At 42.7% G+C, this 25,766-nt stretch overlaps 1 protein-coding gene across 14 annotated transcripts in view; it reads left to right on the top strand.

The window, feature by feature from the left end:
• The window catches only part of RAPGEF6 (Rap guanine nucleotide exchange factor 6), a 122,737-nt gene extending 101,254 nt beyond the window's left edge, over positions 1-21,483 (top strand). For 7 of the 14 annotated variants that reach the window (XM_071443186.1, XM_071443188.1, XM_071443185.1 and 4 more), the window contains 8 exons: positions 2,266-2,486; positions 4,474-4,665; positions 5,948-6,082; positions 7,427-7,540; positions 9,518-9,743; positions 11,438-11,949; positions 14,860-15,156; positions 16,853-21,483. In XM_071443186.1, the coding sequence (XP_071299287.1) occupies positions 2,266-2,486; positions 4,474-4,665; positions 5,948-6,082; positions 7,427-7,540; positions 9,518-9,743; positions 11,438-11,949; positions 14,860-15,156; positions 16,853-16,878 (1,723 nt within the window). In that variant the 3' untranslated portion in view covers positions 16,879-21,483. The remainder of the gene's footprint in view (positions 1-2,265; positions 2,487-4,473; positions 4,666-5,947; positions 6,083-7,426; positions 7,541-9,517; positions 9,744-11,437; positions 11,950-14,859; positions 15,157-16,852) is intronic. The other 7 variants (XM_071443190.1, XM_071443194.1, XM_071443189.1 and 4 more) reach the window with 3 other exon arrangements.
• Positions 21,484-25,766: the final 4,283 nt, after the last annotated feature.

The following is a 25,766-nucleotide window of genomic DNA, read 5'->3' on the forward strand; positions in this document are numbered from 1 at the left end:
TGAGGTTTATCTTCAGGCAACCTTCAAAGTATTTATTTTTAGCATATGTTTAAAATGTATCTCACATTTCCTGCACCAAAATCCTCATTGATCCTCCTGGGGGAGTGTTGATTGTGTGAGGTCTGGATCATGGAATGACTAAAGATGAGAATTCTGATGTTGGCCAGGGAAATTCCTGCCTGGCCCAGGGCAGTGATTTTGAGACTGACATTGTGGCCATATTTTATGTGTTCTGTGTTGCCTGTGTGCCTTTGCATAGCAGTGTTGGGGACAATGCCAGGACCTGGGCTGGTCATACTGGGCTTAGCAAGTTTGGAGACTGGTCCCTGATGCTGGTGTGGATGCCCTTGGCTGGCAGCATTTGGTGTTCAATAATCAGCTGCTCACAAGGCAGCTCATGGGGAGAAATAGCCAGGACCCATGGAGCCACTGTAATTTCTAACCCTTGGAATTACTGTGAACACAAGGGAATAAGGAAAAATAATTGTTAAAAGAAATAGAATTAAATTGCCTTAAAAAGTCAAATCCAGATTTGGGGAAAAAAAAAATCAGTGTATACATAAACAACCAAAATATTTCTATCATTTAAAATAAACATAATTTCCTGATCATTGTAGAATAGCTTTGTCCTTATCCATCAAGAGACATGAGTGTCCCCTTGGTTTGAATAGCTGTGAGCACTCCATAATGCCTTCTGCTGCTCCTTGTCTCCAATAACATTACTTTTTTATTTAATTAAGCTATAAATTGCTGAGAGCTTTTAAGCTTCTATTTTCTCTCAGAATGATTTATTTAACATGTCTGAGAATATTGCAGTCAGCTGTTTTCCAGCATTTATTTTCTAAGCTCAGTTTACTTGATTCCTTTGATTTTCTCTAACAACATGTTTTATTCTGACTCCTTTGGCCATTATGGCTCTTCTGTGCCTGATGTTGTTTATTCTGCCACTTGTGATTCTGTAAACACACAAGATCTTGATAAATGTCTTCATGTAGCTCTAAAAATGTTCATCTGAATATTTAAAAATCCCCACACAAACCCAGCTTTGAACAACTTTGACATTTTCCATTAGAATTTACATGTGACTTGTACTGTGATCTCCATTTATTTCAAAATGCATCAGAAGTGGTGTGGCTGTAGGACTTTTGGCAGTTGAAACAGAGGTGACTGTGTTTAGACCATACCCTGCTCAGTTGTTTGGTCACTTTTCCAGTGTGAATTGGAATGGCTGTCAGGGAGAGTAACTCATGTTCTTTAACTATTACAGTATTATTTATTTTTGCTTCAGCTACTGATAGATTTGAGAGCTCAAAATTAGGAGTATTGAGGAGTATCCTCTTTCAATGCAAGTCTGTACAAGTCTGGGTGTGTTTATCATCACTGCCTTCCTCACCTTTCTTGGGATACATTTTTTAATGAGCTGCTTTTTTGTGAATGTTTTTAGTTAATTGAAGAAAGAAGTTAAGTGTGTAATCAAATGCCCTTTGTACATTTAACATAATTTACCCCTTGTTTGACCTTTATGAGAAGCTCAGTTTTCTAAGAGGATTGCAGTGGTCACTCACTTCTGTGCTCAGCTAAGTGCTGGACGTTTCTGTGTAAGCCTGATGCACACAGTGGGCACCCAGTTCCTTAAACCAACAAAGTTACCAAGTTTGTCCACTTTTAGAATCTACAGTTGAATTCATGGAGCTGTTAGGGTTGGAAAAGACCTCTGAGATCATGAAATCCAACCATCAACCCAACACCACCACCATGCTGACCACTAAGCCATGTCTCCTCAAGTGCCTTAAACATGTGTTTTTTGAACACTTCCAGGGATGGTGACCCCACCACTGCCCTGGGCAGGCTGTTCCTGGCCTTGACAACCCTTTCCATGAAGAAGTTTTTCCTAATGTCCAATTTAAACCTCTCCTGGCACAACTTGAGGCCGTTTCTTCTCGTCAGCTGCGGGTCCTGCAGCACAAGCCTGGGGTTCATTAGTGGAGCTGAATGAGTTCCACACACAACACTGCTTCTTGTTTTCCCAGCTCCACATCTCCATAGGCAGTCCTGCTCTAGGCTCAAATCCCTGCTCTCAATTTACCCAAATACGTTATGACAGGTGTTGTTTTAATGCTGTTCATCTTTTTTAACTCATTTGCATCAGCATGCACTAGCCCTAACTGAAGATTATTGGTATTAATCTGCTTTGGCCTATTCTGCTGCAGCTCTTTGTTGCTGTTGAGAACTGAACCTTTAGTGCTTTGATCTTTTCTCTCGTAGGTCTCTGAGCCAGGGCAGCATGAACTCGAACATGCTGGACGTGCAGGGAGGGGCTCACAAGAAGCGCGCCCGCCGCAGCTCGCTCCTCAACGCCAAGAAGCTCTACGAGGATGCCCAGATGGCCAGGAAGGTGAAGCAGTACCTGTCCAACCTCTCTGTGGAGACAGATGAAGAGAAGATCCAGATATTGTCGCTTCAGTGTGAGCCTGCATACAGCACTTGTAAGTACAGTGAGCTAGAGCAGCAACATGATCGATAGCATTTATAAAAAAGGTTGTTCTTTCTCTAAAAATACTCTCAAACTTTTCTTCCAAGGAGAGGATACTGTAGGAAGGGTTGTTTTGTCAGTTCATGTGTGTTCATGTTTTGGTTGAGCTCAAAAAATTTCTGTGATGTTTTTTATTTTGACCTTTAGTTCCTAAAGCTGTGTGTCTTTCCATCAGTCTGGAAGGAAATCCAATAGCACATCAACCCTGCTGTCCTTGCACAGAACTAGAAAGGATAAAAGCAGTCTTTACCATATGAACAGCAAGAAATGAAAAGAGACAAAATCAATATAGAAACCTCAATGGATTACACCTTAGAATAAATGAAGATTGTTGAGAAGGAGAAGTTAGGTCAATATTGACTGATGAGTTTGACATGGCTTGACAGTCACAAATTGAGAACTACAGCGGGATAGCTCTCATAATTTAAGCTCTTGTCAAACAAACTGTTGTCTGACCTGCTGTCATACACAGTTCAGTAAATTCTTATTTTGAAATGAGAAGTTATAATTGTGTTTTATTTAGATACTCGAGCAGTTTTCACTTTCTTGAAAGACAGATTTGTTTCAAAATAGATGAGTAACAACCATGCTAAATAAAATTATATTTTCTGCTTGTCTTTTGTCCAAATATAGCATTTTAAGGCTTTTTTTGTCTTCAAATACTGTTTTATCTCTGATGAGGTAAGTTCAAAGCATGACTAGGAGATGGAGTCTTGAAGATAAAATTTTAAGTCCTTGCCATTACCCAGTATTAAGAATGCAAATCCTTATTATTCCCTAAGATGCCATCTTATGCAAATTTTCTTTTAGCATTTACTTCTAAGTAGCACTGAAGCAGGAAACCTGGAAATGGCCACATTTAACTCCCTTTTAAAAAACATTAAATCCTTCATGTTTGAACTCTTACTAGATGATCACTGTGCAATCATAGGTACCAGGTCCAAGAGAAGGACATAATTGTTACCAGATTGTTTTTTATTTGTTAAAAAAAATTAAAATCTTGTATGCACAGTGCTAGCCATAGATATTTGAAAGTAAAAATAGGGAATATATACCAACTGTTCTATTCATGTAGTTAGGCAAATCAAGTCCATATTTTCTTAAACATCAGTAAGGAAAATGAAGTTTAAGTGGATATACAATTAAATATGTAGTAGATTGGCATATCATTAAAAGTAACATTTTTAAAAACTGGGGAAGCAGCCCTAAGCCCCAAAACCCACAGGCAGTAGATCCAGTTGAGATTATCCTGGTTACAGAGCTGGGAGAAAGAATAGAGCAGTGATGTGTGGCATGAGGAGCTGCCAGCCCCTCGTGGGTTTAGATTTGGTGCAGTGAGAGCACTGACCTGTCCAGGGATGTCTCTCCCCACTTGGTTGGATTTCCCACACTCAGGGGTTCAGCTCCCACATTTCTTACCTTACTAATAACCTGCTGCCCTTGCTTGTGGTAGGAATGAGCAGCAATGACACTGCAAACCAGAGTTTTCCTAGAGAATTTAAGGAGAAATCAGATGAGGAGCAGTCTGTGAATTGCTGTGTGATTAAAGCAGAAGCTGAAGCAGTGTCCTGTGCTGTAAATCACTTGTGCCACCTAGTGAAACATTTGATGCCAGTTGCAAAACCACCTGATTTTGAAAGAGGTGCTGTTATGCAATTGCACCTTGCATGCAAACATTTAAAATACAGGCTTGTGGTAGAAATAAACAACATCTTTTGATCTTTTGATGAAGTACCTCGATGGCACTTTCAAGAATTTAGGGCTTTTTTTTTAAAGCTCTTCACACATCATCTTCAGTGTGATGGGATGTGTTTGGACTAGAAATGGTTTAAAATACAATTGATGTTCTTTACACAATGATTCCTTTGTCTGGATGGTTGTACTGCAATAATCCTGCAATTGAAAGTGCTAGATATTTATATGCAGTTTTTCCCTAACAGTGACAAAGAATTTAAGTGAGAGAAGAGGAGGGAAATCCTCCGAAATGTCTCCAGTGCCCATGAGATCAATTGGCCAAACCACAAAAGCCCATCAGCATCAACAAAACCGAATGAGTCAAGTTCTTCAGGTCCCAACTGTGAATTTGTACCCCAGCAGGAAAAAGGGACTGACAAAGGATCATGTCACATTCAGTGAGTATCTTCAGTTCACCTGGCTGGGGAGGTTTAAAGATGGAAGCAAGCAGGAGGGAGGAGCTCTTTTGTAGCTGAGTGGTTTATGTGAGATACTGTGGTAAACTTGATAAATTAATTCACTTTAAAACAGCTGATACATACTGCTGTGTTCTAAGAGAGCATGCTTAGTCATTTGCACAGTCTTTTATAACTATAAAACAGTCAGTGGTGAGATGCTGTCTCCAAATACGCTCTTGCTTCCCGAGGTCTAATATATTTGGGTGAAATCATTGAAACAAATCACAGATGTAATATTTTAACCTCTGGGACACCATTTTAACAGCATTATGGTCAAATGGAGCAACACATATTTTTAGTTGCTCCTAGTGAACATATTTTCTTGGTCTCTAAATTTGTTAGTTGCAAAGCAGTGTATTCTTTATTAAAAAGCTTTTGTCCTATTTACATAACTGTTGTCTCATTTGAAAGCTGCAATTTTGGGTTATTAAATGAAGTTAGCTGCAGTCAATAACTGATACAAAATTATTTTATATTGGGCATCAACATCATTTAAAATAGCTTCAGAAAATAGTATATTACAGCATATAAAATACTATTTACAGTTAGGATTTATTTCAGTTCTCCTCTGAAAAGCCTGTGCAGTTTGATAAGTTCCAGAAACTTTTCTCAGAGGTTTTTCTTCATTTGTGTGTGGTGGTCCATACTGATCTAACAGTTACTGGGAACTTGAAATAACTCCTCAGCACTGAGTCCTCTGCAGGATGGTCTAATAGTGAGTAAGAAACACCAAACCATGTGTGGGACACTGGTTTTGCTAAACTGGCCAAGCTGTGGATAGTGCCTGTGAGTGTTGATTTGAGAACTCCTGCTTGTGAAGATCTTGAACTGACCTGGTAGCTGTGACACACATGGTTTTGAGCACAGTCCCAACAGTGCCATGGGCAAGGATTTCCTCCTAGGTTTATACTGCACACAGATTTTTTTTTTTTTACATAGTCCTTTTCCAAAACCACAACGAATGTATCCATTGCAGTGGTTCCTGTTGGGATATGGATGTTTCAACACAGTTTAGATGAGCAGCCAGCAGTAGCAGTGGTCACAGCTGAGCTGATCTAAATTTAAATAGAGACTGCCTCCATATGCAGAATTCTCTGAGCATCTGCTCCTCTCTTTGCTGAATATTCTGATTGTTCAGCATGGTGCTTCTTTGTAGTTTAAACAGAAATCAGTAATTCAAAAGAAGAAGAATATGTAGTAAGTGATCCCATTGTTTTCATAGGTACAGGCTCTCCACAGAAGTCATTAAGCTTGTCTGAGGAAGTAAGTAGTAAGAAACAAACAGATGACACTATGTCCATGGCATCTTCTTTGCACTCCAGCCCACCTGCTTCTCCTCAGGGCTCCCCACGCAAAGGTAAGTGTGTGGCAGCATCAGTCCCAGGAACTGGAGCCTAAACCAGGGTGGGCAGTGGCAGGAATATTTGTTGGTAATGACATGTAAGAGAAACAGTCATTTAGAATAATCATCTCAAGAATAGAATAATGTCTTTCTATGAATAGACATGATTTTTCAATGTATTTGTATATTTTGGACCTTTAAGTCACTTAGTATTTAAAAAATGGAACAGTTGTTTTCTTAAAATACTGCCTAAGCGCTTTTGGCCGAATTTCCAACAGAACTGAAGTGCTGACACCTGCCATCGTGCCAGTTCAGATGTAGGGGGCCACTTAAATAAATGGGATTCTCAAACCTGGGGATTACTTGAAGATGAGAGTGTCAGACAGAAACTGTAGCTGAGACAACTTCTGGTCTTGCCCAAGGTAGTTGGAATACCAGGTGATTAGATAGAGCTGGAGGTGGAATGGTGTCATAGTTGTCCAGGACAGGTGGTTTAGGTTGCTGCAGAAGTAGTGCATCCATCTAAATCCTCGAGTCGCTGTTCATATTTTTTGTTCTTGTGCACAGGGCTTTGTATACATCCCTGTCTCTCATGATGCCCTGAGAATCCCTTTATTTTTGATGTCTTCATCTTAAAAGACCTGCATCACTTCATCATTAGTCAACCTTGGATGGGAATTGATTTGAAATCTCTTAACAGCCCTCAGTAGCCAGCGCGGGTGGTTGGTGTTGGATGGCGTAAGGCCCCTCTCCCTCCCTTCTGCTGCTTTGACTCACTGACAGCCCAGAGCCACCGCCCTGGCATGGCATGGCACAGTGACTGCTGCATCTTCTCACCCCTCTCAGTGGGAGATCAGCCTGGTCCCTCCACCTCTGCCTTCACAAGATCCTGTTTTCTTTAGGAGAATGCCACTTACCGTGCTTAAACACAGCATATGTATAAAAAGCTTAAATACTTGGGTTGCCAAATCTTGCTCCACTGAGCATTGCTTATAAGTATGTTATTTTTGTTAACTTTTACCTGGTTTTTTGAAAAGAATGTTTTGTTTCTTGGGGATTGTTTCATTAATTCAACTTGCTTTCAGCACTGATCTCATTTGATTGAGGTGATCTGTACTTTGTTGTATGTGTTGTGCTAACAGCTCATTGATCTAAAATTAGGTGCTTCACAGACAGCTGAAAGACATATTTTTAGGCATGAACACATTCCACTTGATCTTAGATTTCATTTTCTTTTGAGCTATACCCAAGTGATATACAAATAGGATTGAAGAAAAAAGGATTTTCAATTAGGATGTTATTTTTGTTGTTACTTATCTCATCATCTATCAACATCTGTCTGTGTCTACTTCATTGTAGTTGGCAACATCCAAAGGTCGGATAACTGCAGTCAGATGAATCTCTCTGGCTCTTCCTCATCACTGGCCAGTGAAACCAGCAACAAGAACAGTGGACAGCGCAGCTATGGAATAGGTGGGGCTTATTTACAAAAGCAAATTCAGAAGATTTGCCAAGCTGGAGAGAGTTTTGAGAGAAGTGCAAAGGTGGACAGAGAGAAAGAGAGTAGAAAGGCACAAGCTGAGCATGAACCCACAAAAATAAAGGGATTCCTGTTTAGAAGACTTAGGGAAAGAAGCTTCTCCAGGGAAAGAACAGCTGTTACTGCAAAAAGGGAAGCAGAGCCCACTGAAGCCTTAGAAAGCAGTGGAAACCAAAAGGACAAGGACTTTGATACGCTGAGTACAGCAAGTATCTGTACCAACAGCAGTGTGCACATATCCTACTGCCTATGCACAAGGCCTAGAAGAAGGAGGAAGACTATATAATGTATTTTTAGAAGGAAGACTGATGTCCATGTTGTGTCCAATATCCTGAGTTTATCTGAGTTACTTCAGTGTTATCCATGTTTAAGATGTTTAATGTGCTTCCCTTCCAGATGTTTGTGTCAGTTCTTTATAGCTAATCACCCTTACAGTGCAGTGAAGACAATAATGTGAAGTTTAGAGAATCAAGGAACAGGTACAGTGTCAGTTCAGTTACTTAGTGTGTTACAAATGCCAGTGAAACAGTAAGTTCTGCAACATCTGTTAATTAAACAGACCCTGATATGGTGTCAATGGAATGCTCACTGACAGTATTGGTGTGTATTCCATTGGTTACATCTCCTGCCCAGCAAATACTTAGATTTAGTCTGTTATAGACATGTTATTTTGTGGCTTGGCTTTCAGATAGTGTTAATTTCTTTAATGAAGAGGAGCCCCTTTGTTTTCCAGATAGTTGGAACACTGTGAGGACATTTTTTACTGCAGTGTAGTTGTGTCAGTTTAAAGAGTCCCTAAAAAATGTAAAGAATATGAAATATTAGTTATTGCCAAATGAAAGGAAACTGAAATTTAGTCTTAGAAAGGTTGCTCTTAAGTACATTTTAAGGCTCAGTTCTATAGCTTGATAATATTGATATTTACTACTCATATTTGCTCTTAAAATCTTACAGCAATCAAAGTTAAGCTGTGAAATCTCAAATTATGAGCATTATGCTCAGTGGCTGTATGTCAGTGTCTCCACATGCCATACTGTATCATCTCTGTATTGTTTATGCATTTAAGGGCATCCATTTTCTGTGTTAGGTTGTGTGTATCATGTTTACACTGCTTTGTCATTTCACTTCTTCACCTAATCATTGTAAATACGTGGCAGTTCCACTAAAAGGCACAAGTGCAGAAATTTAGGAAAAAAAGTTTGGCTGAGGTGTTAGATATATAGGGGTGTATACCTTATTTGGGTCTGAAAGAAGTTAAATTGAGGGTAAGCCAAGCAGAGAAAAAAAAGCATTATGCATTTTGCTCTCAATCTGGTGGGTCTTCAGTAGCTCCCCTTCTGTGGGAACAACCCTGGAGTCTGGTCCAGCTCCTGCCAAGGTTGTACTTCCTGATTTGCTTCCTTGTCTGTTAGTTTTGGAGCAGATAACAGAACTGAAATGGATCATATGGCTAATCCCTGAATGCTCATAGCTGTCTTTCACCTTAGTCAGCATCTCCTCCTCCACTGCCAGAATCTTTTTTTGAGTCTTGCATGGCAGTATGGCAGAGGGATAGTGGGAAGTGTGCTGCATTTTTACTGAAGGAGTCAGCACTTGCAGAATTGAAAGACCTGATCTGCCTGCCCAGTGGTGATGCAATAGGCTGCTGACTCTGGTTGTGTAGGTTAAAGCTGCTGCTCTGGATAGTACTGGAGTTGCAGGTGGGTTATTGGTGTTCCTGGACTTGCATTAGTAAATCAGTGCTAGATGTGGATAGATGCTAAAAGCTTTAGTACCATAAAATCCTCAGATTGTATGCAAACAGGGTTTGGTTGGTTTTCTCCTAAATATCCTCGCTGGAATATTACAATGTAACATACTTCATTGTGGTATGTTTATTGAGACATTCTCCTCTCCTCTCCTGTACTTAGGCTATGCCCTCATACCTTCCACTAAATCTGACAACTTCTCAGACTCCAGCCACAGTGAGATTTCCTCGCGCTCCAGCATCGTGAGCAACTGCTCCGTGGACTCCATGTCAGCAGCGCTGCAGGACGAGAGGGCTCTGTCCCAGTCCCTCCTCGTGGTGGATTCAGGCGGGGCAGAGAGGAAGGAGCATCCTCAGGCACTGACAGATTATGGCCAGCCCTGCCCAGGGTAAGGTGCAGCTGCTTCTGCTGGGGTGTTCTGCTGTCAGAAGGGGTGAGGAGGCTCTGGCCAGGACACTCCACTGTGGTTATGCAGCTTCTGCTGGAGGCTGGAGCACTGGCTGCAGTGTGGGAGCCTGTTTCCATAAGAAGCTTACAGTATTACTTGGGGAGACAACAGCTTGTTCCCATTGGTGGGGTTTAGCTGGATATTTCTTGCAGGAGACTGGAAGCTTGTTAAAAGCCAGGATGATGCTTAGCAAATTATGCCATGGTGAGAGACAGCAAAAAAACAGCAGGATATGATCAATTCTCTCTGAGTCAGCAGTGCCAGTCACTTAACGTGCTCTAATGTGATTTGTAAGGATTTTTCTAATTATTATTTGTTGCTTAGGCAGACTGGTAGCTTTCTGCCAATGTCTTTCTGACAATTTCCACACAAGAGGTCTTGTTACTTCAGTGCAATGAGAATTTGTGCTGAAATGATGCTTTGAATTGAAAGGTTTTGGATTTTTTTTGCTAGATGTAGCACCTTGATCCATAGGATGTAATATCTCCTAATATATCTTGGGATAGCATTGTCTGTCCTCAGCTGTCAAGGATTCAGCTAAATGAGAGATGCTCCTTAACATTTCTAATTTTTCCAGCACATGGAATCATAGAATGCTTTGGGTTGCAGTGGACCTTAAAGATCATCTTGATCCTACCCCCATTTTCTGGGCAGGGATCAGGGTGCTTCCAACCCTATCCAACCTGGCCTTGAACACTTCCAGGGATGGAAAGAAATGAGTAATTCAGTTTATTTCATAGGATTAAAATGGGAATTTAAAGATGTGCTTCATCAAAGAAAATAATTCCCTTTCAAGAAGGCATAATATACACTGAGTTCATGTTTTGTGGTTGTTCCTTTATTCCTTAGTTTCAATAACTTGTGAGGGAAGAAAGTGGATTTTATCCTAGGACTTAACAAAATAGAAAAGGAAGGAAATAAAACCCCTTGCTTGCACATACCTAAAAAATGTTCCTTGATTTCACAACATGTCAGTAAACTGCTGAGGGAGGGTGTTGAATTTTAATGTTCTGCTGCCCATGCATTTGTTAACACAACCAGAAATAGTTGGGAGACTTGAATAATGTCTAGCAATCCTATCTTCATGTATTCTAAATTCATACAAACCTGGTTTTATTTTTCCCCCTTTAATCGAGCATTTAGGGCAATTAGAGCTTTCAGCAGACATTTCTTTAAAAAAGAAATTTTGGACTTTGCTTTTCCGAATCTATCCCTCCATATTGTCCCACAAATGTTACTTATGCCCAGTATTTCCAGATGTTCTTGAAATTCAACTGCTTCCACTCCGTCTGAACAACTTGATGTTGCTGCCAGTGAAGGGGTTGGATTTTATTCTATATATTTATCTTTGTTTTAGTTTATGAATGTACAGAAAAAGGTGTAGCAGACTAAATGGAAGAGGTAACTTAATCCTCTGCTTTCTGTCACTCTTTTTGTGATTGGTAGAGAAGAGCTTCTGTGGGCCAGACTTAGGGATCTGGGGTGCAGCCTGGAAATGCATGTGCAAACTTGTTATTCCCTTGGGAATACCTTCCTTGCTGCTGGGTGCAGGAATGATTTGGGAGTAACAGTGTCTCTTGTTGTAAAAGCTTACAAGTGTTTTTTTTCCCAATTTCTGTTGTTTTCCAATGTAGCTGGTCCATCACTAGGCCTGCTCTGATCAGAGGGATGGCATTCACATCTTCCATGAGCAGCGAGGAGATCTCCCATGAGCACATCACGGTAGAGGCAGCAGACAGCGGCCGGGGCAGCTGGACTTCATGCTCAAGTAGCTCTCATGACAATTTCCAGAATATCCCAAACCAGAAGAGCTGGGATCTCCTCAGTTCTTACCGTCACACCCAGCTGGATGGACCTATAGCTGAAGTGGATCCCACAAACTATCACTCTGAGGAGGGTTATTTGTATTCTGAAGCCTTTTCCAAAGCCAACAGGCAATCGAAAGCCAGCGTGGAGCTGGACCAGTCTCGGCAGAGCTGGGCATCCTCCAGCTCCCTGTCAGACACTTACGAGACAAACTATGGGACAATAAAGCGGAGGGGGCTGGAGAACTCCTCGGCGGAGCAGACGGAGGCTTTGGACTCTAAAGCAGGCGCTGATACAACTTACAAAACTGTTACTTCGAGCACAGAAAAAGGCCTGATAGGTAAGCCAAGCCAACAGCTCGTGGAAGCTGCTACATCTGTTCTTCATTTTGTATTAAGTTGTTAAGAAATGACATCAGCAGGTCTGGGGCTGCCTTGCATGTTGAATTCAGCTTCACACATGGTTCTCATCAGAGCACTACACAGTGTGTTTTTAAGTCACCTTCTTTTGCATTAGGAATATCAAGATAATAAACAAGTGCACTTCCCCGTCACTTCACGGGTCTGCAGGAAAACTCTCTTCAGGAAAATGTCAGGCAGTTCTTTTCTGTAGTATGCTATTTTGCTTTTTTGAATTACTTTGGAGGGTATACTCATCACTGTAGATGTTCTTCTGACAAGAGTCAATGATCCCATACTCCTTATAAGACAGACTTCCCAGGAGCCCAGAGGGAAGAGCATGACTGCAGAGCAGTGTGGAGCTCACCTGCCTCTCTGGAGCTGAGGCACCTTTCATCCACAAGGCTTTGGGCTCTGAAAGCTCAAGGGCAAAGCAGATTCCTTTCCTGTCTTTGCTATTTTAAGATGCCATTTATTTGATTATACAGCTGCAGTTTGGCTACTTATGAAAGGAGAAAAAAACTTAAAAAGTTCTTTGAAATATGCATAGTTTTATCAAGCAAGATGTTCTTCCCCCATCCTAGTGAGTTCAGTAGCCAGAATTAAAGGAACTGGGTTAGTAGCAAGATAAAACATGGAATGCAAAGCTTTCTAAGACTGTGATGCAAGGGTGCAGCTGAAATGTAGTTTAATTACTGAGTGGATTGCTGGAGGGGTTTGTTATCAAAGGTAATTGCCTGAATAAACATTGCACATAGGGCGGAGGTCTTGGATTGTGTTCCTCCTTCTTGGCTTTGAAAAAGAAATTGTGGTGGAGCCTTGCAGAAAATTTGCTCCCAGCTCATTGCTGTGCCTGTGCTCTGCCCTTGCAGCCTTTCAGAGCTGCTCATGAGTGCCTGGGCTGTATGAGGAGGTGGCAGGTTCACTGTTCAGTACATGCTGTCTTTGCTGACAGCACTTGCCCTTTTTTTAATTCTCTTTCTGTTCAATTTCGTTCCATTGCACCATATAGCTGTGAGGAGCACTCAGAGTGCTGGACATGAGTCTGTCTGCTCCAGGAAAGATCTGATAGGGGTGGATATGATTACAGGCTTGCAAACACAAATCCATTAGCTGCTCGCCATCACACAGTGTGCAAAAGTTATCTTCACTTTATTTCGCTGTTTGTAAATTACTGTGAATTGGAACTTAACAAAGGGACACATTATTCTTGCATTACTACAGTAGACTAAAGGTTAGCTCCAGGGAGCCAGAATCTTTCTCCTTTGAACATACCCACCCTTGTCATTCCTCCTGCAAATCCAACCAAGACCGAAGGTGAGGTGAGGGCCCAGCCCTTCCCCATCCCTCCAGGGAAGAGCAGATCCTCTACACTTCTGCTTTTTCACAGAGACCTCATTCAGTGCTAGTTAAATGAAAATAAATCCTGTAATTAAATAGTATAAATCTCTGCCTGTCCCCACGTGTATCTGCTCACCCAGACTGACTGAATTTGATTTTGGTTGTTTTACTGTCAGCCCAGACATGAGCTGAGGCCATCAAGTATGAACCAGCTTGTGTTCCTGATACCAAAACCTGGAATCTCACAAGCCTACAACACAATAAGAAATAATCCTTTATTTTTCATCCCTTCACATTCTTCTAAGATAAAAAACTACTATATTTGCTGAAATAAATGAAACTGATGAACATGCACTGTTTAAAATGGATCCACAGGAAAAATGCAAATTCACTTAACTAAGAGATTAAAAAATTACCCTGGCTTTGAAATTCTCCTGTTGCAACATGTGTATGGAAAAAAGCCCAATTTAACATGCACATAAGCCCCAGACCTGGGGTGGGAGGGAGGGGAGGCAACCTAAAAGAGTTATATTTTTTGAGAGCCTCTGTGACTTGAACTACTGGTGAACAGGGCAGGAAGGAAGAAAATGAATTATGAGGCATGGACATTGCAAATGTATCATATTGACTGTAGTCTTTTCATGACTGCACAATGTGCAATACAGCCCTTCCAAAGGCTGTTCCAATAACTTCGTGGTTTTTTCTCACTTGTAAGCAGAGAATGTAGTTTAAGGTGAGGGTAAAAAAGAAAACAAAGCAAAAACCAAGGGAAAAAAGGAAGAAATCAAAAGTATGGGTGTGATAAGCCATTATTCACTCAGTGAAAACGTAAAATAATTAATGCAGGCTCAATACACAGTCTGTCTCATAGGATCAACTTTAAGTGATGCTATTTTTTTTCTTCCTATGGCATAGCTGGATGGTTTCATGTCTTTATACACATCAGTTGATATGGTGATGTTTTATTGTAATGAATTTGTGTTAAGCGAATGACCTCTTTTGGGTGATGAAATGGGTGTTGGAAGTCAACCAGCAGTTTTTGCTGTCAAACACCAGCATGCTGCGTGAAGTAACCCTGGGCTGGTTGCCTTAATTCCTTTTGTTTCAATTTCCCAGCCTGAAACAGTGGCAGCAGACTTGGCTGTGCTGCCTCTCCATCCTGCTGGAGAGCTCCAGAGCATCCCCTGGTGCATCCGGGCCACAGGAGCAGGGACTGTAATAAAAGGTGTTAATTGCAGTCTGAATGCAGACAAGCTTAGAGTCCTCTTTCCACTCGATTGACATCTCACCTAAGGAGTTCATGGATTCTCTTGTTACTCTGACTTCTTAAAATAAATAGAAAATAGAAATGAAGGCATAAATACCTGCTGCTGTCGTTATAACCAGTGTTTCTGCATTTGCATTTTGTTATCAGTTTCTGTTTTGCCATTGTAACATTTCATGATTTTTTAACGTTTTGTTTCCTTTCTTTTTCTTCTTTAACATTTCCATCGCTTATTTCTCGTGCCCAGTGTACTGTGTCACCTCACCTAAGAAGGACGATAGGTATAGGGAGCCACCGCCCACCCCTCCGGGATATATGGGGATTTCTTTAGCGGACATTAAAGAAGGATCGCCCCACCACCCACACCTCAAACCTCCAGACTATAGTGTGGCAGTGCAGAGGTCAAAGATGCTGCACAGTGACCTGTCTAGACTGCCCCAGGACGCGGTGGCCTGTGTCTCCTCGAGGATGCCTCAGTGGCACGGCCGGCAGCCGTCCAGCCCCAGGGTAGCAGAGCTGCCTGACGCAGATAGTGAAGAGGATGGTAGGTGAACAGCTGGCTGGGGAGCGGGGCTCTGCAGGGGGCACTTCACAGCAGCGGTCTGGGCTTTCTCTGGGCTCACCTTTGGAGATTAAAAGCAGATTAATCTCCGGATACACAGTTGTGTTTGTGTGGCTGTGCGTGTCATGCATAGCTGTGTGCATGTACATACACGGTTAAAGCAAATGCCTTCCCCTTAGAAAAAGCATGTTGGCACCAAACAAACTCAAAGTATATGTAAATAAATAAATAAATATGCAAAAATGTGAATATAAGATCTCCTAAAGTGCAGCTGAGACACTTAAGAGCATGTAGATTTTTTTGTTTGTTTTTGTTTTTGTTTTTGTTTTTTTTTTAAATCGGTCCCCTCTTAAACAGTGATGGGACACTGACAGGCTACATGTGGAAAAACTCCTGCCTCCCTGGGCTGATTAACTGGTGTCCCAGTGGTTTGGCTGGCACCAGGGTGATGGTCTAAAATCAGTGATTTAGATTTGATGGAGTGAACTTATTTCATTTGTATTCAGGTGTGCCTCAGCACAGATTTTTGGAGATTGAGTTTCAAAATATTGAACAAAATAATAGTGAACTTTTGTTCTTCTGGAGAGTGCATTTGATGAAACCTGTGTTCTCTGCCTAACCTGGCCTGACAGTGTCTCTTCCAGTTCATTTTTCATGATCTTGTTTGAAGCAACAGCCAGTGCTGCCAAGCATGGCATTTATAGGGTAACCAAAATGTGAGAGGACTTTCCACTAAAGACTGCTCTTATATTGTGTCAAAGCTAACTTCAGGTCAGGAGAATTTCTACTTAATTGTTTATCTGCTGATTTGCTTTTAATTTCTGTGCACTGATGTGATCTTCTGTACCTTTTGCTGGTGAACTCTTTTTTAATTAGAAGGTTGTGATCATTTCCTTCCATTCCAGTCTGATTTAAAATGAGCCTGTATTTAGATTAAAACAATTTCTGATGCAAAATTATTGTATCTTAGCCCTTTAAAATGTGTAAGCAGTAGTTAATATATGTATTAGTACTGCAGTTCAAACTTAGAGTAAACATAAAACTGCCTGGCATTAATTCTGTTGTGCTTTTGATGTAAAAATAAGGAAGTCATTGCTTCAAACATTTTTTAATCAAATTTTTTCTAAGCTAAATTTAACTTTTAGAGACACCTATTTTACTATTTTTTAAGTGCTTGGTTAATTCTATTTGGGATAAAATGCTCACTGCATGGAAATTTGCTGGCTTTTTTCCCAAATCCATAGCTTTTGGCATACTGGGAGCTGCATGCTGATAATTTTTGGAGAATCTAGGATTTTCTGTTTGGAATATGTCTTTATCGTGTGACCATCATACCTCAGAGTGCAGAAGCTGTGGCTGCCCCATCCCTGGAAGTGCACAAATCCAGGCTGGATGGGCTTAGAGCAACCTGGCTGGTGTCCCTGCCTATGGCATGGGGTTGGAATGAGATGCTTTATAAGGTCTCTTCCATCCCAAACCATTCTGTGATTGCCTGAGGATCTGATAAATGGTGATATGGAGTGTGTAGTGATCAGTGATAAAGACAGTGAGAACATGCTGCTGCTGAAGGGCTGAAGCTGTCATAGACTCACTGTTATCACCTCACTGGTCTGTGCCCTGTGTGCCCGAGGTGGGCACTGGTGGAATAACTGCTTTTTTCTTTTATCTTGTTTTGCAGAAGATGAACAAGTATCAGCAGTTTAACCCTTGGGCTATTTATATGAACCACTCACAACACAAAGGATGTGGGAGAAGGTCTCATGGTTCTGTTAGGACTGCTGACAACTTGCTGCTACTGACCTCAGACCTTGCCTGTGTCCCAGACGAGATGGAACGGGTTGGATCACCTCTTCACACCTTCCTTCACTCTGCCACCACCTCCTAAGAAGCTATTTCTACCCATGGAATAGAACATCCTGTTCAAGGAATGTGCTGACTGCCTGGGTACCAGCATGGGTACCCAGAGATGGACCTAGCTTCGTGCATTGGGCAGGACCAGCTGTCACCACCACTTGAAACTTGGGAGCATTTTTCTGTATGATACCATATAATCCTTTGGTAGTTTCCATTGTTGTTATTTTCTACATGACAGTTAGAAGTCTGAGAGTGTTATTTTATGAACTTCAAAAAAAAAAAATTATATCAAGATGTCAGCAAAAGCAAATGACGTTGCTGAAATATCTGAAAATAATTTATTAATTTAATATTTTTAAATGGGAATTTCCTTTATGTGCGTTGGGAGTGCTCTGGTTGGCTAATATAAATGTTTAGTCAATGTGACAGTAAATTAGCTACACATCAACTGTTGTACTCTCAAAATAAACACAGAAAAGTAGAAATGGGTGCAGAAATTTATAGATTTTAGAGTGGGTTTAGATTTAATATGAATAGAGTCCAATGCCCTGCAGAGCAGTGTCTGTCAAGGCAGCACTCCTGCTGCTCCCCTCCCACATGGACACAGCAGAAACCTGTCCAAGGATTTTAGAAATTGTTTTAGCTGCCAGCCAACTAAGGCAACAGTTGGTGCTCTCCTCCCCTGTTCAGGAATGTTTGAAATGTGGAAGCTGTAGCTTGAGGGGGGAGCATTTGGGGAGATCTGAAGCTTTCCCCAAAGAGTTTTAACCAGGTTTTGCCTCGCAGAGTTCAACATGCAAAGCATGTTCTAAAATCAAAACTCCAGCTGTGTGTTGTGGTTTTTAAGATCATCTCACATGTCCTGGCCTTTTCCCGGAGTTGCACAGGGTTTAGGTGCAAAGGTTATCTTTGAAAAAAATTATAAAAGAATTAGAAATCACCTGCATTTCACAATAAAATTTGTGAAACTAAATAATGAATGACACAGTGCTTATAGAAGAGCATAATGCATTTTATGATGGGTTAAAAAACCCTGTTGTGTTTATCTGGAAAATACAGATACTCTCAAACTAGTTTTTTTTTAAATACTAATTAAAAATCCTGGTGTTGTTGATGTCAATGAGAATTTTGACTTACAGCCAGCCAGTATTAACCCATGATCCTCTAGTTTGATTATGGTCAAAATAATTGCTTCTTTGATTTTACTTTTAGCCAGCCAGAGTGCAGAGGGGTAGAACTGGAAATGCCTGCAGGTTCTTTTCTTTCTCCTTCTTCCCTTCCTTCTTCCCTCCCTTCTTTCCTTCCTTCCTTCCTTCTTTCCATACATGACACCCCATTCTAGTGTTAAAATCAGACATGAATGTGTGAATATGTATTTAAACATTTAATTGTAAATCTTTGTTGTGATGTTTACAGCCTAAGCTAGAAAGATGATGTTTGTCATTTTTACAGTGCCTCAAAACTGATTTCTATATCCATAGTTGTGGAGAGCTTTAAGGTTTTGTTGGTTTTTTTTACCTATATGTGTGCAGGGGCGCAAGGTAAATGCAACATTTTTGGAAAATGCCACAAGTACCAAAAACAACCCAAAGCCTTTGATGTGCTTTCTCCATAGTAGCTAGGGGCTGATGCAAATGACCCAGCCTGTGTCTGCCTTCAGAGCAGTTCCAGGTTCAGCATTGCCTGGAATGTACCTCTCACCATTGGAATGGGGAAGGTGTAAATGAACAGTGATGCTGAGGAAGAGGATGCCTAATTTATAACTCACTGGTTGGCTGTATGAATTTTTGGCACAAGTATCAGAGAAGCAAATGGTTGAAAAAATACATTAAAATCCACTTGAGGTATGGTATAAGACATGCATTTTGCTTTCTCAAGGCCTTATTGCTTACAGTGAACCTGCACAGGCCTTAATGACTAAAGATTAATGTGTCAAAGCAATGCAGGGCAGAGTGAGTGTTTTCAGCACATGCAATATTGGTAATAGAACTCTGAACTGATATTCCTGTGGGATGTAAATCCAGATCCTGCCATCCCATTGTCAGCTGTAGTTGCTTGTTAACTTCTACATGGAAACAGCAGGCTTTGTGCTCCATCAGAAATCATCTGTGTTGTGCCAGGTGAATGAGGCCCTACGGTTCCTTGGCCCTGGGGGGGAGCTGCAGCTTATTCCAGCCTGTTGAACAAAATATAGGGGATGGAAGTTACTAAAGTGGCTTCCTTTTACCCCAAAACCCAATAGTGCTGCCTTGGAGGAGTGGGGAAGCCCCTGTGGGGAGCAGGGTTGGGGTCTCCTGGCAGTCAGCAAGAGCAGCTGAATTAATCACCCATCCAAAGATGGTGTTTGATGGTGTTTGCACATCAACAGCATCCGTTTGTTCCACAGGGCTTGGCAGACACTGAAAAGCTCTGGAATGAGTGAAAGTCTTACTAATAATATTTTCCTAATAGCCAACACAGCTGCTGTACATAAATCATGCATAAAGATGGACAGATGAGCTACTCCTGCTCCTCCTGCCTTGCACAGTGTGGCTTCTCTGCTGCTCCTTGCTGGGCTTTCTGTTTGTTTGTTTGTTTTTAACTCAACCGATCACATTGATTGGGGCCAATAGCCAAATGTAGAGTGTCTGCTGTGGGTTTGAAGAGACATTATCCCTTTTTTTGGTAATTCAGACAGAAGCAATATGGTGGTTAGTACCTGTTGTACACTGCTTTGTTGAAGTGATGTCTTCTGGACCACAGATCCCTGACTCAGTACCTCTGCTAGGTTCTTCTAGCTCGGGCTCTGATGCTGATGAGCAGTTAAGGTGCCTCATGTCGTGTTCTTCCACTGCCATGCCTGGGTTTGCTCACTTCCTGCTCGTTGTTTGCTTCTGTCTTGTTGATGAAAGATGCATTTCAGATTTCTGTGATTTAAGCACACAGTGTTTTGTTATAAATCCTAAACTTCCAAATAATTCCTGAGAAAGCAGTGTAGTTTGGTAAAGTTGAATTGGCCTCTCCAGTTGCAGAAAAGGGAAAATGAGATCACTGAGCATCAGGTTCATCTCCCAAGTACACAAAAGAATGGAAATACAATGGCTGTGGATGTTCACAGTTCACCTTCTTGCAATGTGGACAAATTTTGAGTGTTTCCCAGCAATGGATAGTGTGGGGCTTTCCTGGCTCCTTCCTTTTGCCTTTACTCAGATAAGTTTGTAGGTGTGGCCTCACCTTGAGTCCTGTGTGTGATTTTTGGGCACCATGATATGAAAGACATGAAGCTATTAGAGAGCATCCAAAGGAGGCCACGAGGATGGGGAAGGGTCTGGAGGGGGGAGGCCTTATGAGGAGTGGCTGAGGGCACTTGGTCTGTTCAGCCTGGAGAAAATGAGACTGAGGGGAGAGAGATCTCATTGCCATCTACAACATCCTCCTGAGGGGCAGCACTTGTCTCTTCACTCTCATGAGCAGTGACAGGTCAGGAGGGAATGGCCTGAAGCTCTGTCAGGGAAGGGTTAGGTTGGGCATTAGCAAAAGGCATTTCACCAGAACAGCTCCCCGTGGAAGTGGTGACAGCACAGCCTGGCAGAGCTCAGGAAGTGTTTGGACAAGGCTCTCAGGCACAGGGTGGGATTGCTGGGGATGGTGCTGAGCAGGGCCAGCCTTGATGATCCTGCTGGGTCCCTTCCAGCTCAGCAGATCCTGGTTTGCCAGGTGAGTGATGCTTCACTGGAAGGGGGTCAGAGCCCATTGCTGGGGATGGGGTGCACTGGGGGCTGTCTGCACCTCCCAGAGGCAGAGGGTGTCCCCAGGGGCTGAATGTACCAGTGATGCCACTTAGAGAGGGGCCTGTGGGGCATCAGGGGTGTTCCAAAACCTCTTTAATCATGTCCTGAGTAATTTTACTGCAGGCAATAGTGGAAATACAACCCTGTCATTTAAGTTTTTATAAAACATCAGAATTTTTGAAGGATAAACTTACCACTGCCTTTGCAAAAAGAAAAGAAAAAAGGGATACTCTCTCTTTAGAAAAGCTTTACACATTATATTTTAGAACGCTTGTATAGAGGGTAATCTATCTTGAATTCCCAACCCAGCTTTTGCTTCTGTTGTGCTTTTTATTGTTTTATCTTTATTTCTGATATACCTGGAATGCAGTTTAGCTTGGTATTAATTAAATTCTAAATATGTGAGCATATTGGCAAAACTGCACAGATGTAATGATATTCCAATAGCAATTGTACTGCACAAGTCAGTGATTGTAAAGTATTCTGTAACAAGCAATGTTTGTCTCCTATTTTTTGATACCTCTTACACTTATGTCTTTTAGAAAGACAGTGCCTCTGTATGCTTTTTGTATTTTTACTGAGTGATTGTAAATATTTGTTATATTTTTGGTTAAGAGAATGTTTAAAAGTACTGTTTATTATCCAATCTATTAATATGTTGGAATCAATAAACAATCAACATGTATTAATTGTTTTGAGCAGCTGTTTTCTGGCAGCCAGTGGAGGATGGAGCTGAGGTGGTACAGAGCTGGGAAGAGCCTGGTGGGAGTGATGCTCACCCCAGGATCAAAGAGGAGCCACCACTGAGTGATTTTGTCGTGTCTTCACAGTGAGGACAATACAGACCTGTGATGTTCAGAGGGCTGGAGCAGCTTTTCTGTGAAAATGGGCTCAGACAGGTGGAGTTACTCAGACTGAAGAGAAGGATCTGTGGAGGCCTTAGAGTCCCTTTCAGTGTTTAAAAGGGCTCCAGGAGAGCTGGAGAGGGACTCTGGACAAGGAGGAATGGCTTTGATCTGAATGAGGGCAGGATTGGTTTACATTTTAGGAAGAAATTCTTGCCTGTCGGGGAGGTGAGGCCCTGGCACAGGCTGCCCAGAGAAGCTGTGGCTGCTCCATCCCTGGAAGTGTCCAAGGCCAGGCTGGACTGGGCTTGGAGCAACCTGGGACAGTGGAAGATGCCCCTGCCCATGGCAGCAGTGGGGGGGCTGGACTAGATGACCTTGAAAGGTCCCTTCCCACCCAAACCATTCTGTAATTCTATGATCTTTCCCCTTTCCCCAGGTCCTGTGGCTGCTGCCTCAGGATAGAGTCCAGAGAGGGCCTGAGGCCCTTGGCAGGCCTGTGGTGCCTCCCAGACCAACACCCAGTGCAGCACATACAGATGGTGTGTGCTGGCACTGAGCGTGGAACCACACCCCTGGAAATACTAAAATATTTCTTTTCACTGCCCTTATTTTTGCAGAGGGCCTGTGGTCCCCAAGCACCCCAGGTGGGATGGGCAAAGGGAGCAGGAGCTGTGCTTGGGCCCCCTGCCCTGGCTGGCAGGGCCACTTCTGACTCCATTGGTGGGATATTGTATTATCCATTGATAATACAAAAGCTAAGCTAGGAGGGAACTTTATGGGAAAGGACATTTTTTTTTTCAGGGACAGGACATTTGTGTAATGGGTTCTTTCCTGGCAAGCAGAGTCTGCAGCTTGTTGTTTCTGCTCCCCCAGTGGCATTGTCCTGCCTTCCTCCCTGTGCATGGGGATGTGGCTGCACCTCTGCTGCTCAGGTAAGAGTTGAGTTTTGTCTTCACCATTTTACACACTCCAGTGGGAATTTTCAGTTTTAGAATCACAGGATCGTGGAATCACAGAATCGTTTGGGTCAGAAGGGTCCTTAATCCTCACTCAGTTCCAACTCTGCCATGTGTGAGGATGCCTTCCACCAGCCAGGCTGATCACAGCCCTGTCCAGCCTCACCTTGTTCTTAGGACCCTGCTCAAAACCAGTCTGGTTTTGTTCCTGGAAATCTTTGAATTCCAGCAGTTTCTGGGTGGTGGTAAGGTTTTTAATTTTTTTTTTTTTTTTTTACTTATGAAAACCTCAGTTCTTTTTAAAGAAGGGGAAAGGACCAGAGCTGCCACAAGAGGCCAGCATTGCCTCTGGTTTTGTGCCGGCTTTGCAGGGCTGTGCACGCTGTCTCTGCTGTGCTCAGCCAGTACCCAGCTCCCTGGCAGGTGGCACAGGTGGCACTGGGGACATTCTGGGCTCCACTTGATGCTCTCCAGCCTGGGCTGCCCTGGGCCCGTGGCAATGTCTGCAGGGACAATGTGGAGCCATGGGGTGCAGGAGGACGTGGATCTTAGCAGGTCACTTTGCTTTTAAGACTTCAAGGCTGTCTGGTACCTGGTCCTGATTTCTCCTTCATGTGCCTGGACGATCCCTTTTCATCCATGATAGTTATCCTGCCTTGGGGAAGCTGTGCCCTTTTCTCCACTGTTCTCCACCCACTGTGCCAGAGGGAAGCTGTGAACCATTTCTTCCTGTGGCAGAAGCATCAGCAGCTGGTGGGACAGCATGGGAAGGCAGCAAGTGGCTCTCAGATGGTGTTGGGAGGTGCAGTGCCAGGATGGCCTGGCTGCAGCCAGCAATTCCTTGTGTAAAATCAAATGGAGGAGAAGCAGTGGCATTAGTGGGCAATCCACTTAATGAATTACTTGGATTTTGGCCTTCTCTTTCACCTTCTCTTTCCAGGTGGTGGAAACCCAGCACATGATGTGCAGCATCGCTTCCCATCCTCACATTTCATGTCCAAGCATTTGGGTTAGACCTGGTACTGTTGGAGTGGTGGAAGATTTTTGCTTTGATAGAGCCTCATATTCCCTGTGCTCAAGGGCTTCTGAAGCTGCACTCAGTGCATCAAATAGCTGCTGACCTAAACTTGAGTGTATTCCCTGGGGGCACTCAGACAAGGCTTTTTCTGATTTTCTGCTGGAGAGTCAGTATCAATCTGATGTTATTGGTAAGATTTAACAATTGCTTGTTAGACTGCAGTATTGCTGTGTGCTATTTGCTCATGGAGAAGTTGAGAATTGTCCCTCCAAAGTAAATATGAAAAGAGAGATGAATTCTCTCTCCTCCACAGAAGATTTCTTGCCCAGCAGGTGCTGCCTGCTGGAAACCTGCTTTATTTTTGCCTTAAGGAAGAAGGCAAGAACTGTATTGGCAGCAGCAGGGTCACAGCCTGAGGTGTCCCCACCACCTGGGGACTTGCCAGGAGGGCGCTGCAGGCAGGGTCAGTCGGTGCTTTCAGCCATTCATCATTTATTAAGAGGGTAAAATGTTCTGGGCAGACAATGTTTGAGCACCAGGAGGACTAAAACCTGTCCCTGCACCATTCTTCCCTCTGGGTTGAATTCCTGCGCTTTTGAGGATGGAGTTGAATGCATTTCTCCTCATGCAACCTCAATTCAGGAGGAGCACTTCAAGTCTGTAGTGTTTGTGCTATGTGCCTTCAGGCTGTGGTATCAGCTCTTGTGGTTTGACCCAGAATTTGCAGTATTTTTATCTTTCCTGAAGATCCAGGTCCTGGAGGCACGTGATGACAAGAACTGATGACATTTTAGGGTTGGGGGGTTATACAGAGCAGCTCTTGTTGCTACAAAAACCTTGAAAACACAAACTATAAAAAGAATTCTTAAAAAAAAAAAAGTGAAGGAAATGAAGACCCATATTGATTTAACCTGCCCCTGGCTCTCATCAGCACTGAGCAGCAGGCTCCTGATGCTGAATTCCCACAGCCCATCAACAGAAAAGCACAATGTCTTTCCCTAAGGTACTGCCCTGAAGACTTTTACTTGTCTGAGAGAGCCAACACTCCTGGAAATGAAGGAAGAACCAAATTGTTTGTACAAGATGAATGTTAAATGGGATCCACAAAGATTTCTGTTCATTCCCCTGAATTTGTCAGAGGAGGAGAATAATTATTGGTGTCACAGTGCTGCAAGTCAGTCTTGGCTTGGGAGAGAGGGAGAAGTATGGCAGTAAGTGAAGTTCCAATGTAGATATAGTTGCATTTAACACTTAGGAGGAGCAATAAAGATGAAGGTTGTAATTGTATGAGCAATTTCAAAGCTCACAACATAATTTTATATCCTCAAACATCTGTTTTAGGATCAGAGCAGAGTGCTACATAACTGGCTCATTTTTATCTCTATCAGTTAGGCACCATCAAGTTTATTATAAATTCAAACTCATTTATGTAAACACAAACTTGGATTGAACAGCTCCACAGAGTGATGATCCTGGGGACAGTGTGGCTGGAGCAGCAGAACTCCAGTGGGCTGTTCAGCAGGATGCTACTGCAGGACAAAACTCATGGCTCCAGAGGGAGATGGCCCTTGCAGGAAGGGGACAGTGTTTTACTTAGGAAAAACTCTTCCAGCATGTCAGGGTTGATGGAGGCTTTCATGGCCTGCTTGCTCAGGATTGTGAGCACACCTTGTCTTCACCTCAGGGTATTGTATTTTGGGGTAAATACAGCACTAATGCTTGGCTGCAGTGTGATGGCTCCTCTCCTTTCTCTCATTTTATTTTCAGTGTTGGAAGTGAAGCTGGTGGAGGGAAGCTCTTGGGGCAGGCTTCTGCTTGGAGGACCAAAGGAGTGATGAAGGACCTGGTATTAGGAAGGAATTCTTGCCTGCAAGGGGGGTGTGGCACAGGGTGCCCAGAGCAGCTGTGGCTGCCCCATCTCTGGGAGTGTCCAAAGCCAGGTTGGACAGGGCTTGGAACAGCCTGGGATAGTGGGAGGTGTCCCTGCCCATGGTGAAGGGTAGAATAAGATGAATTTTATGAGCTTTACATGGGAAGTGCTGTGCTGGTGCCATCCAGTGTGGGTTTCCCAGGCTGTTCCTGCAGGCAAAAGATTTCAGAGGGTTTGGGGAGCAGCAGCACCCCCAGCTCCTCATGGGTGCTGTTC

Source organism: Agelaius tricolor, unplaced genomic scaffold, assembly GCF_023055355.1.
Source record: "Agelaius tricolor isolate 1412-34295 unplaced genomic scaffold, bAgeTri1.0.p SCAF_18, whole genome shotgun sequence".
Lineage (NCBI taxonomy): Eukaryota > Metazoa > Chordata > Aves > Passeriformes > Icteridae > Agelaius > Agelaius tricolor.